At 43.7% G+C, this 13,509-nt stretch overlaps 1 protein-coding gene across 1 annotated transcript; it reads right to left on the minus strand.

The window, feature by feature from the left end:
• Window positions 1–722: 722 nt before the first annotated feature.
• On the minus strand, window positions 723–13,236 carry LOC310758078 (vomeronasal type-2 receptor 26-like; the record flags this gene model as incomplete). The annotated part of the gene is made up of 6 exons (XM_083604016.1): window positions 723–1,774; window positions 3,499–3,625; window positions 5,702–5,929; window positions 8,575–9,387; window positions 11,764–12,055; window positions 13,052–13,236. The coding sequence occupies 6 exons, from the start codon at window positions 13,234–13,236 to the stop codon at window positions 876–878; spliced, it is 2,544 nt and encodes an 847-aa protein (XP_083460142.1). The 3' UTR covers window positions 723–875.
• Window positions 13,237–13,509: the final 273 nt, after the last annotated feature.

The following is a 13,509-nucleotide window of genomic DNA, read 5'->3' on the forward strand; positions in this document are numbered from 1 at the left end:
TGAGTCTTGGGATTGCAGATGAGGTTCTACCAATAATTTGCAGAATAATGAACCCTTTCTTGCATATCAATCAATCTTTATTATTGCCATCACAGATCAGCCACTAAGTTACAATATGATTTACAGTTTGAAATTTTCAGGCCAGGAGAAGACCATAAGGAATTAAAATCACAGCAAAAGACAAGGATATATGTGGGCATTGTTACACATTCACATTCAATTCATAGTTAGAATAGATTACTGAATTCATAGTTAGAATAGATTCATCTGCTAGTATTGTTGTAAAGAGATTTAACCATTCAATTCCTAGTTATCCATTTTGATGTGTGTAATTTAGCCACTCGTGGGTGAAGTTTGACAAAAGGAGGGAGGTATAAAAATTATCATATCTGTCTAGGATTTTTTTTCAGATGGGTGTAATATATAAGGAGTGAATGTCTTCATAGTATGAATAGTATAGTACTATGTGCTCAACCATTTCCACACCCAATTAACAAGAGCTGACATGTTGGTTAAAGAATGTGTGAACATCTCCCATCCAAAGAGCACATGGAAAGGTGTCTAAAGTGGGCCTAAGTCAAATTCCAAAGCATAATCTGCTGGAACAAAGCTTTTGCTACCATTTCCCTGAGTCATACATCATAAAAGGATAGAGTGAATCTGACTCAAATGAGGATTATCAGCATAAAAGCCAATGTGGCCAATCAGGTATCTAGTGGGAATCAGGGAGTGACAAAGCAGTTATAATACATTCATTTTAATCATTCATAATTTATGCAAAACAAAGAGAGCTATATGGAGCTATAATCTGAAGACTACGTGCTCACAGTGCTACCCATTGTCAGCCTGGAATGTTTCAAGCATTAGGTGTCATCTTAAATTTCTCTTGTCAGATGCTGCTTTGTATTCAGATCAGGCCTCAGCAAAATAATGTAGCATTTTGGCATGAAGATGCAGCCCAGAAGCCCAGCACTGGAGGCCAACATAGAGAAGATCTGCACAGCTACCGTGTATTTCCCCTTGGTGCTCAGGTAGGTGGGAACAAAGGACACCCAAACACTGCAGAAGACCAGCATGCTGAAGGTAATCAGCTTGGCTTCATTGAAGGACCCTGGAAGCTTTCTGGCTAGGAAAGCCACCGTGAAGCAGAGCGCAGCCAGGAAGCCCATATAGCCCAGGGCAATATAGAACATGGCAGCAGATCCTTCATTGCATTGCAGGATGATCTCTCCAGCCCGGGAATGCATGTCAGAGTCAGGGAATGGAGGAGACAAGCACAGCCAGATGGTGCAGATGACAACTTGGACACTGGAACAGCAAATGACAATGGAGTTGGCCAGACTCTTCCCCAGCCATCTTCTCACCCTGTTTCCTGGCTTCGTGGCCAGGAAGGCCAGCACCACCGTGATGGTCTTTGCCAAGACAGAAGAAACAGCAACTGAGAAGATGATGCTGAAGGCTGTTTGTTGGAGAAGGCAGGTCCCTTTCCTTGGTTGCCCAATGAACAGGAAGGTGGACAAAAAAGAAAGCAGGAGGGAGAGGAGGAGGATGAAAGAGAGGTCCCGGTTGTTGGCTTTCACTATGGGAGTCTCCTTGTATTTAATGAAGATTACTAACACAATGCCTGTTGTTAAAGATAAGGAAAGGGCAATGGACACTAAGATGATCCCCAAATGTTCTTTATAAGCTAGGAAAGTGATAAACCTGGGGACACATTGATCTCTGTTATTGCTTGGATGCTGATCTTCTGGACATTTGGTGCAACCTTCTGCATCTGAGGAAGAGAAGAAGAGTGGCTTCAGCATAAGGGCATTATTTGTTTTTCAAAAAGATGTTGAAGTGGGGGAGGTCAAGGAGTAAGACAGTTGAATAGGGAAACTTTGGCAAAAAAAAAAATGCTTGTTCAATTGCTTATTGAAAGTTTACATTTGTATCCTGACTTTCCTCTGAGGAGACAGTGGTGGGGCATAAAGTTTCCCTCAGTTTTTATTGCCAAAACAACCTTGTGATGTAGGGCAAAGCTTTGATGCAGTGACCTCCCCACAGAGGTGTGTCCAGCAACTTCACCATACATTTTTTTTGCCTAAGAATAAAGACACACCTCTTTACATTGACCTGTGACAGTTTATTATTATTTGATTATTTATTTTTACATTTATCCACTACCTTTCCTCCAAAGGGTTCAAGGTAGTATACATGAATATCCGCCTGCCCTTTTTATATTTACAACAAACCTGTGAGGTACGTTAGGCTGAGAGAGACTTGTCTAATGAGCAATTTGCTACTGTGTTTTTAAAAATAGTGTAAATGATAAATTTATCCAACATCTCATGTAATTTTTATGTTAGCTGGACTGGAAGAAGATTGTTACAAGTTTAACTGCCTTCTCATATTTCACTTTTTCTGTATGATTTCTTGTTATATCTTTGGTAGCTAATGCAAACGATTTCCTCTTTCTTCTGTGCAATGCTCCTGGTAGTCAGATCAAAATTGTCCACCGCTTGTTTTGTAATCATTTTCATATAATGCATCATATATTTTTTGTTTGTGTTTCTGCTTTACTGTTTCAAATATTTCCTTTTAAAAACTATTCCCCTTTTGTCTTCTATTACTTACACACACACACACACACACACTTTAAAAATAAATGTCCTTTATGGTGTGATTCAGTTTCTTTGATCATTGAGAGCATAGCTGAAAATAGTCAAAGACTATTGTAATGGTTCTAGGGGTTGCTCGTGTGTAAGTTGCCGCCACTCCTGGCTAGGTTACCTGGTTGAACCCTCTCTGTCTGGACAGCCCTTCACTTCGTGACTGTCTCAGTCGCTGGCAGAATCCGTCAGTGGGCGTTTCTTGAACCTCTTCCAGCAAAGAAGTTCTTTGACGCCAAGTCTCCTCCTACCCTCCCTGCGCGGAAGTCTTCTGCGCAGGGAGGGCGTGGGCAGCGGAGGACCCGTGCTCTCCCCGCTGGTCTCTGGTGAAGAGTCCTGGAGCCTCCTCTCCGATTCCCCCATCTGCCCCCCTTCTCCACTGGTGTTACGCTGATTTCCTTCCCCAGCAGATGGGCTGCCTCTCTCCCTACTGGGACCCTTTCCGGCATCCCTCTGGAGCCTTCCCTCCGCCTCTAGCTCCGATGGCAGTTCCCTGACAACTATGTACAGTGGACGCTCAGGTTGGCAACGTGATCCATGCAGGATGCACGTTTGCAACCTGCAACGTTTGCAACCCGCAGTGGCGTATCTGCGCACACACGGGTTGCGATTTGGCGCTTCTGCACATGCATGCATGTATACTAAGCTGTCTCCCTGTTACCCACATGGTTCTGCAATGATTGCTTCCTTACTTTCAGCTTAATTCCTGGAAGAAAGGATGGTGATTGAAAATAGAGACGCCAATAAAACACCTATGTTCAAAAATGTATTACTGTTCTGCACATAGTGTTTCTGGGTGACTCTTTGCCCTATTTCTATTTCTATTCATTCCCTTGGAATGACCCACCTTCCTGAGTGGAGATTGTCCCTTCTGCACATGGAGCACAAGCATAGCAGCAAATTGGCTCTCCTTCTTGAACCACCTTGGCGTATCCAGGCCGGCAGCTTTTGGTACACCTGGAGCGAGGCACAGTCTAGTCATGCAGAGAAGAAGGTGCACCGAGGAGAAAGTGTTAGAAGCATCTGTGTCTATGGAATTCATAGGGTTTGGCAAGGACCCAACAAGATCTCTAGTTCCACCGAACCCATTTATGTGCCTGCCTTCTATTCAGAAATACACTCAAGGAAGAGGACAAACTATACCAAAACAGCTTTCTGACCGTGAAAGCTGTTTAACCACAGAAGACTCTCGCAAGAGATTGTGGTCTCTCCTCCCTTGGAGGTTTTCAAGCAGAGGCTGGATGGCCATCTCCCATACATGATTTTGTTGAGATCCCTGCATTGCAGGGAGCTGGACCAGAAGACCCTCAGGGTCTCTTCCAACTCCACAATTCCATGATTCTAATCATAGCAATAAGAAAACACTGATAGAGAGCAGTTATTAAAAGTACTGCCACTTCAAAGCAGTTACAGTGGTACCTCGGGTTAAGTACTTAATTTGTTCCGGAGGTCTGTTCTTAACCTGAAACTGTTCTTAACCTGAAGCACCACTTTAGCTCCCGCTGCCACCACACGATTTCTGTTCTCATCCTGAAGCAAAGTTCTTAACTCGAGGTACTATTTCTGGGTTAGCGGAGTCTGTAACCTGAAGCGTCTGTAACCTGAAGTGTATGTAACCCGAGGTACCACTGTGCTTAAAAATGATTCCTGGATTATTATTAAAAGGACTTTGCGTGCAGAGAATATCCTTTTGAACTATATACACCTATTGTATGGAAGCTGACAACTGGACAGTGAAAATGGATTCTACATGCCCTAACTGTGGCCAAGAGACTGATATTTATGAACTGGAAGAATGAAGATAAGATACCCTTTAATCAATGGATCAGTAAGATTATACTTGCAGCTTATGAATGGATCACTTAGAGGTGTTGACTACATGACTACATTCTGTATATACTCATTGCAAATATCAATTTTTTTCTTCAAGACAAAGACAAAAACATTGATATTTGGAATGAGTATACAGTGGTACCTCAGGTTACATATGCTTCAGGTTACATACGCTTCAGGTTACACACTCCGCTAACCCAGAAATAGTGCTTCACGTTAAGAACTTTGCTTCAGGATAAGAACAGAAATTGGGCTCCGGCGGCGCGGTGGCAGCAGGGAGGCCCCATTAGCTAAAGTGGTGCTTCAGGTTAAGAACAGTTTCAGGTTAAGAACGGACCTCCGGAACGAATTAAGTACTTAACCCGAGGTACCACTGTATACAGAATGTAGTAAGTTATGAATATCCACATTTGTATCAGGAGTATAACATTTATTTCTATAGTAAAACATACAGAAATGTACTTATTTTATCTATTGTATTACTTTTGCACCTTTGGCCAGACATTGTAGCAAGGGCGCCGACTTGGGCCCCAGCTTATGGGTGCCCAATGGCGCCCCCGACATAATGTGATGTTATGACGATCTGACGTCGTGATTTCATGATGTGACGTCGTGATTTCACAACGTCTCGTTATGTTGGCACACCGTAGCGGCGCTTTCAAGGCCTTGCGGGAACTCAGAGGTCATGCTGGAAGTCTCACGAGGCCTCCAAAGCAACTTCCAGTTTCTACCGGAAGTTGCATTGCACCCAGGGCCCCCTAGAGTTGTAGTAAGGCCTCCTGTGAACACTGAATTTCCAGGGTTCCAAAATATGTGAAGATATAAGATGCTCTCCACTTCACATAGTCATATGCAAATTGTTCAAGAAATCATTAGAGCTCCACAGAATTTTTATGCTGTGAACCGCCCTGATATATATATGGTTTGACTTCACCCCGAAGGTGCCATTGTCTCCCGAGACAGAGTGATGCCAACCCCAGAAGTAAATTGAGAAGGATCTGGTGTTTCTTCTCAGGATACCAGGGCTCTATCTGTTCCTTCAGAATGCCAATTTCCCTTCCTGTCTCAGCTGCCGTGGCAAGAGGGAGTTGTTGTGGCAGCTGTTACTGGATAGCTGAGACACAATGGATCCACCTTATAATACCGTTTTGCAGCACTTGCTCAAGGAAGAGTGTAAACAGGCTCTCCTAGCCTCCCTGCTCCTTTACATCCCCTACCTTCTTAAATTGGTTGGGCCACTCAATGTCTTTTGAGTCAATGGTGAACTTCATGTTGGTTGATGCCGCTCCTCTTATATTCCCAATTTTCACTCTAGTACGAGAGTTATTGGGAAACATCAGCCAGTTCACAATATCGAAGTCAGGTGGCAGCTCCCAGTTCTCATCCAAACACGGTCTGCCCATGGAAGTATTCAAACACTGGATTTCTTTTAAGAAATGGTAGAGCTGAAATGGCAAGGAAAATACCAGAATTAAGAAACAACGAGACAATGTGGAATATGTTGGTGGGCGGAAAAAGATACAGAAAGGAAAAATCCTGGTGGCAAGTGTGGTTTGGTGAGAGAACTCCAGCAGAGATTTGAAATCACAAAACATGCAGCAAAGTAAAGCACGGAAATATAGGCTGTAAAACCTTTAAAATATGTTCCTCCAAAACGTCCCCTTTAAAAGTATCTTTCCAAAATTCCCTTCATCCCACAGCATAGGAAAATACCACGTGTTTGGTAAGTTTAAAAATTGTTTACTTACAAACTCCCCAAAGGTCAGATTCACGTGCTTCGGAAATTTGCACAGGAAGTAAAGCATAGCTTACTTACAAAGTGGTGCAAGTTCCTAAATCATTGGTATAGCAACTCAAGAAGTAACCAGCTCAAACCTCTTCACACACTGAGCTTCCCAAGTGGAGGGTGTATGTGAACAATAGGCTTGATTACCTATTTCCTCCCAAGGTGAGGAGAAGTGACCTAGGCCATTGTTTCCCAGCCTTGGGTCTCCAGCTGTTTTTGGACTACAATTCCCATCATCCCTGACCACTGGTCTTGCTAGCTAGGGATGATGGGAGTTGTAGTCCAAAAACAGCTGGAGACCCAAGGTTGGGAAACACTGACCTAGGCTAAGCCTGGCAGGACCATTAATTAGACTTAAGCATGTTGGTTATATGAGGCTGGTTATCCCACAAATCCACTCACTTCAAGCTCTTATAAATTGGGGCCAGTTTGCATCTCATCTAGAGCATAAGTCCTATTCATGCAATCTTTTCTTAAATTGATTATAGCATTTATAGAGCACCTTTCATATAAAATAACAAGGAGCTTTGCAGAACAAGATTAGTACAAAAGACAATATAATACTTGTTTTAAACCTAATAATAATAATAATAATATTTATACCCCAACCATCTGGCTGGGCTTCCCCAGGCACTCTGGGCGGCTCCCAACAGAATATTGAAAACACAATAAAACATTAAAAACTTCCTTGTCTTCTAAAAGTCAGATAGTTGCTTATTTCCTTGACATTTGATGGGAGGGTGTTCCACAGGGCGGGTGCCACTACTGAGAAGGCCCTCTGCCTCGTTCCCTGTAACCTCACTTCTCACAGTGAGGGAACTGGCAGAAGGCCATCAGCGCTGGACCTCAGAGAGGTCCTAAAAATCAGTGCTCAGGAATGTGGTTATGTATAGGCATATTGGAACTAGCTGACACCCATTTTATCTCTAGTGAAGATTATTCCACAGTACAGGGCCCACTGCAAAGAAGGCAGACACAGGTCTATCCAAAGTCAAAATCACCATAGGTGTGGGACATGCATCTTTGCCAAGAACCTCCTCTGCCTCATGCAAAGATATTTAGGGAAGGGGTTTTTCTCACGTACAGGTTTCCATATGACCTGGAACCCCGAAAAAGGCATTTTTTCTTTAAAAAATCTCATTACTACATTGCATTCCACAGTTGGACAACTGCAATGAACTCTATGTGGGGCTACCGTTGAAGGTGACCCGGAAACTACAACTAATCCAGAATGTGGCAGCTAGACTGGTGACTGGGAGCGGCTGCCGAGACCACATAACATCGGTCTTGAAAGACCTACATTGGCTCCCAGTACGTTTCCAAGCACAATTCAAAGTGTTGGTGCTGATCTTTAAAGCTCTAAAGGGCCTCGGTCTAGTATATCTGAAGGAGCGTCTCCACCCCTATCATTCTACCCGGACACTGAGGTCCAGCACTGAGGGCCTTCTGGTGGTTCCCTCACTGCGAGAAGGCAAGTTACAGGGAACCAGGCAGAGGGCCTTCTCGGTAGTAGCACCCACCCTGTGGAATGCCCTCCCACCAGATGTCAAAGAGAACAACAACTACCAGACTTTTAGACGACATCTGAAGGCAGCCCTGTTCAGGGGAGCTTTTAATGTTTGATGCATTACTGTATTTTAATATTGTGTTCTCTCGGCAGAACTCTATTTGCCTTTGCCCTGCTTCATTTTGAACTCCAAGGCCAAACTTGCCAGTTGTTCCTTTTATCTCTTGATTCCCTACTTTAGCATTCCAATCCCCTATAATGAGAAGAACATTTGAATTATGCCATTGGAGGAGACTCTTGAGAGTCCCATGGACTGCAAGAAGATCAAACATCTCCATTCTGAAGGAAATCAGCCCTGAGTGCTCACTGGAAGGACAGATCGTGAAGCTGAGGCTCCAATACTTTGGCCATCTCATGAGAAGAGAAGACTCCCTGGAAAAGACCCTGATGTTGGGAAAGATTGAGGGCACAAGGAGAAGGGGACGACAGAGGATGAGATGGTTGGACAGTGTTCTCGAAGCTACCAGCATGAGTTTGACCAAACTGCGGGAGGCAGCGGAAAACAAGGAGTGCCTGGCGTGCTCTGGTCTATGGGGTCACGAAGAGTCGGACACGACTAAACGACTAAACGACTAAACGACTAAACGACTAAACGACAACAATAACATTGTGTTGGAAGCCGCCCAGAGTGGCTGGGGAAACCCAGCCAGATGGGCGGGGTATAAATAATAAATCATCATCATCATCATTATTATTAAGACAATGGTTTGTGGCTTGCAAAAGCAGGAAGAAAATACCTGCCATGGCTGTAGCCTGTGATGCTCCCATTCATCTCCTTCACTTAGCACCATCATCTGCTTTGACCTAGATGAAACCGCAGCATTTAAGGCCTGAGCCACAGCATGAACATTGACGTAAGTGCTGTAGCTGTCTTGAGACAGGGCTCTCTCCAGCTCCTCCTGGGGCAAAGTCTCAAGTCTCTCCTCCTCTCTGCAACTTTCCCAGCTTTTCATGGACAACGTATGTTTTGAATAAGAGCAACGGAATGCTTCTGCCAAAAAGTGATCAAGAAGCGGGGAGTCTGCTTCATAGTAATCACGTTTGTTGCTCCTTATTTTGGTCTTCATTACAAAGGAGAGAGAACCATGGATGTACCGGAAGTAAGCAGGAGAAAATGACGAGCCAGAATTGATTTCCTGAAAAGTTGTTGTGATCCAGACTTTTGCCTGTGTTTGCTTCTCAAAGAATTGGTTTACTGCCATGATGAGTGCCAATCCCTTGAGACTGGTTACATAGCAAACAATTACACTGACTTGTCTCCGCATGAAAAATAGCTCACTCAGGCTCATGAATAGATATAGATTATTTTCTGGTATTCTTTTTGAGAAGGCGATGCAAACCCCACTGCTGATCATCTGAGGTGTCAAAGCACCCACAAAGCTTTCTCCACTGTCATCCTCTGGAGAAAGGAGGCCGATCCATGTCCATCCAAAGTACAGGAGCAACTGAACAATCCCCGTGTACTGAGCTTCTTCTCTGGGGAACATCTGGTATACAGAAGGAAACTCACTTTTACCTTCAAGAAGCCGGGCGGTGAAGCCATAACTGAGCTAGTGAGGAAAGGAAAATATTAGTGCTTTGTTTTGCTTTCAGGATAAGCACAAGATATTTAATGGTTGCATAGGTGCCAGCTTGCTCCCTCCTTAAGAACCTAGCTGGTGCATCTGATTGGTTGGCATCTGTCTTGGGAGACAATGGATGTGAAGTCAAACGGTTGGAAGGTTACAGTGCTTGCTGTGGCTGTGAAAACCAATACAGGAGAGACATGTGTTGTTGCAGCTGGGGCAGATGCACCATTGTTGAAAGTAAAAGCTTGCTCTATCTCATGGATATGCCAGTAAAACACATGAGACCATGAGTGAAAAAGTAGTCCGGAAGACACAAGAGCTACCCACGCTGGAAGAATGGCAGACAAAGGTGATTGACTATATGGGACTGGCTGAGATGACTGGCAGAATCCGTGACCAAGGGAAAGAGACGGTGGAAGAAGATTGGAAGAAATTTAAAGTGTATCTTAAGAACTGTTGTAAAATTAATGAGTGCTAAAATGTCATGGGTAAGGTAAAACAGAATTGCAGTGACAAATAATTGGGTAAGAGAAGAAGGATTAAATAATTGGGTAAGAGAAAAAGGATTAAAGAAAGTGAATTATAAGTAAGTAAAGTGATAAGTAATTGGATAAGAGGAAAAAGATCAGAAATTGCATTATAAGTATTGAAATTAGGGGTTGCTGGGAAAATTTAAAACAGGGATGCAGAAAAGGGAGGTATGGGGAAGTCGTTGAAACAAGGTTTAAGAAAAAGAGGTTAAGAAATTATACGTGTTTATATGTTTGTTTGTTTATGTATTGTCTTGTATTTTTTTTTAATATGTGTTGAAAAATGAATAAAAAATTTATATAAAAAAAAAATGAGTGAAAAAGTAGTCCAAAGTATTTATTTCTTTTCTGTGCGGAAAGGACCAGCAGGGATATTTTCCCAAATTACGTGGCCATGCGCCAATGGATTCCATGCCATTTTATACATTGACAATGCACATAACATACATTCCATTAAGTTTAAATTTCCTATCCAGTCAAAATACTGAGTTTCCCTCACCCTATTTCCTTTCAAGGCACTTCAAGCATATACCGTGCTGTCTCTCTATGGCTGGTCCAAATGACAAACAGTGTGAGCATGCATACTAACTATCCTCTTAAACAAAGAGAGCATTGTGTGATTGGTTACCCTTACCAAATTCTTTGGGCATGCTCAGTATGCCAGGATCTTATTTCGTAAGTGCCCCACCCCCGTTGCGCTGCCGCATTTATAGGTCCCCAGGATCACGCCACTCGCCCCAATTGGCCCAAACAGCCAAGTGCGATCCTGGGGCCCAACAGACAAGGCTTGGGCCATGCCTAGCAACAACACACCCCATGGGGGTGGCTTAAGGGTCTCTTGCGCAACCAGGACCCTTGATTTAGGAGGATCCCATTTCTACTCCCCTCAGACGGTTCTCCTTCCTCTTCGGATTCTTCGCTGTCTGTCTGAGTGGGAACGCCCCTGACAGGAGGCTTTGAAAGTCTCCTAAATTAAAATGCAAAAACCCACAGAACGAGGCACCAAGTCTCTGGTCTTCAACCACACACACACACACACACACACACAGAGAGAGAGAGAGAGAGAGAGAGAGAGAGAGAGAGAGAGAGAAAGCATCTGATTCCTCATTTGAACTCAGGACCCAAACACTGATTCAGGGGTTTGCGTTTGAGGGAGGCAAAGATCCGGCAGGGGAATGGGGGTGGGGAAATCACAGTGGGAAGACTTGCCCACCCAAGCGCTGGAGATGGATGGGGAGATCAGCCACATCTCCCAGCTGGCCACCTTCACGGGACAATCCAATTGGCTTTCAAAGAGACTGGCGCTGGTGCTCTTCCTGGTGAAGCAGCTTGGTCACGCCCCATCAGGGATGCTGACATTTCAGCGCCCATCACTGGAGTGGCACGACAAAAATGGGAGGAAGAGCTAATTTGGCTATGGGGTGCAATCTGGACGGTTCTGCCAGAGGTGCAACATCACCTAGCTGTGGCTCTGGTTGGGTGGCATCTTTTGTGCTTCCTTCTGGCAACTCCTAGTGCCAAGCTAGTGCCAAATGTATTGCTTTCCTTTCCTTTCCTTTGGACACATCAGCGAGGCCATGGGGTTTGTGTGTGTCTTGTTTTCTGGGCAGCCCAGATATTTATTAATCTGAAATAATTACTATCTAGCAGTCAGAGACACTGGAGGGTACAAGTTGCTGAAGGGTTTCGGAAAAAAGAGCCTTGGATCTATAGCTCAGGATTTTCTCCCCCACCCTGCCCCGACGTCCCACATTGACTGGCCTGAAGAGAAAGTGGAATTTTATGCAGTTAACTTTTTATTCTGCCCTTGCATGCCACACCTTCATACCTGTGGGGTTTTGTAGATGCCTGACATGGCTTGAATCTCTTTTGCAATTGCAGATTTCCCCCTTTCAAGGACAGCCAGGAGGTGATTTTTCCTCCCACAGTTATAATTTGGAATATTGCTATCCCAGCCTCCAAGCAAGTCTATCATGGCATCGGAAGTCATCCTAGCATCTAAATAGTTCTCATAGAGGTTGTAGCCCAGGGTGATATTGGGTAAGAGTCGGGGGTTCTGGTTGATCTCCTGGATGGTGAACAAGAAGGACAAGATGTGCCAGTAGTACCTAACTGTCCCACTGCAATAAATAAACCAACAAAAAGTGTCAAACTGCTATTCATCATCATCATCATCATCAAATGACAGAAAAAAAGAAAGGACTTGGATTGGAGGAGGAAAGCTTTCATTTCACTGAGGAGTTGCCCCATGATCTTCTGTATGTTTACTGTTGCATTCCTTAAGGACAACTGTGGTCAGGCAGTTTATATATTGCCCAAATAGAATAATAATAATAATAATAATAATAATAATAATAATAATAATAATAATAATAATAATAAATTAATAAATAAATAAATAATTTTATTTCTACCCCGCCCTCCCCAGCCAAGACTGGGTTCAGGGCAGCTGACACCAGGTATAAAAACAATTGATTGAAATACAACTTAAAAGCAAGATTAAAATACGACATCAAAACATTAAAATGCAGCCTCATTTCAGTAGGAACTCAAATCAAAAACTTTTGGGGGGGATGAAAACGTCAAGTCTTCACCAAGGCCAACTATCCAGACTGGTCCTACGTGGGCCAGAAAAAAGCCAGGGAAGTCCCCAAATAGGAGCTCCATCACAGAAAGAGAAAGGAAAGAGGGGGAAGGGATCAAGTTGATTCCAAATAAAACCTTGTCACCTTGGAAAGTGCATGAGTTCCATGCCACCCTCACCTCCCTCCTGCAGGTGAGATCATTTAATGTTTCCTTTTCATTCCTGACCAGATTCATTTGTATTTTTGTGTCACCATCTCTAAGGGGCAACACAGCAACATTGATAGAGTTATTTTACTAGGGAAGACCCAGGGGGTGAGGAAATAGGAGAGGTGGTGGTGGGAAACCTGTTGCTGGACTCCCAACTCCCATCAGTCAGAGCCAGCAAGACCAGTGGTTAGAGAAAATGGGAACTGTGGTCCATTGACGTCTGTAGAGCCACAGGCTTCACAGCCCTGAAATAGGGGCAATTTCATCAAAAAATAGGAACCATTGGAATGATACATGATACTGGTCTGCACATAATTACTCACCCCTCAAACTTGACTACCGGGGTCTTGGAAAAGTTGTATGGACGTTGATCCATAATAATATTTGGAGATATGATCCCACTAATGATGAAATCACCAGGCCGGTAGTAATTGCGTGCATCAGTTGGTTCCCTGATCAGATTCAAGGGACATATTGCCTTCAGGTTCCCAAAGACTGAATGGGGCATCATTAGCAGTTGGAATAGCAATGGAACTAGGAGGAATCTCATTCTGGCTCTGCCTTCTACACTTCTCTTGTCACCTCCAGAGCCAGGTAATCCAAAGAAGCAAAAAATTCTTGCAAGACCAAAGCTGCAATGGCTTTCCTAATCGAGGAGGTGTTCAGCTATGACTTAAAAGCTATTAAACACTATGCAGGCGTATCCACTCCCCATCCAGCATTTCATCTGTTATAAATCTTGACAAAGTCTGTCTCTGACACAGGAGATATTCTCTGCAAA

The sequence above is a fragment of the Podarcis filfolensis genome, assembly GCF_964270895.1.
Source record: "Podarcis filfolensis genome assembly, chromosome: 2".
Classification (NCBI taxonomy): domain Eukaryota; kingdom Metazoa; phylum Chordata; class Lepidosauria; order Squamata; family Lacertidae; genus Podarcis; species Podarcis filfolensis.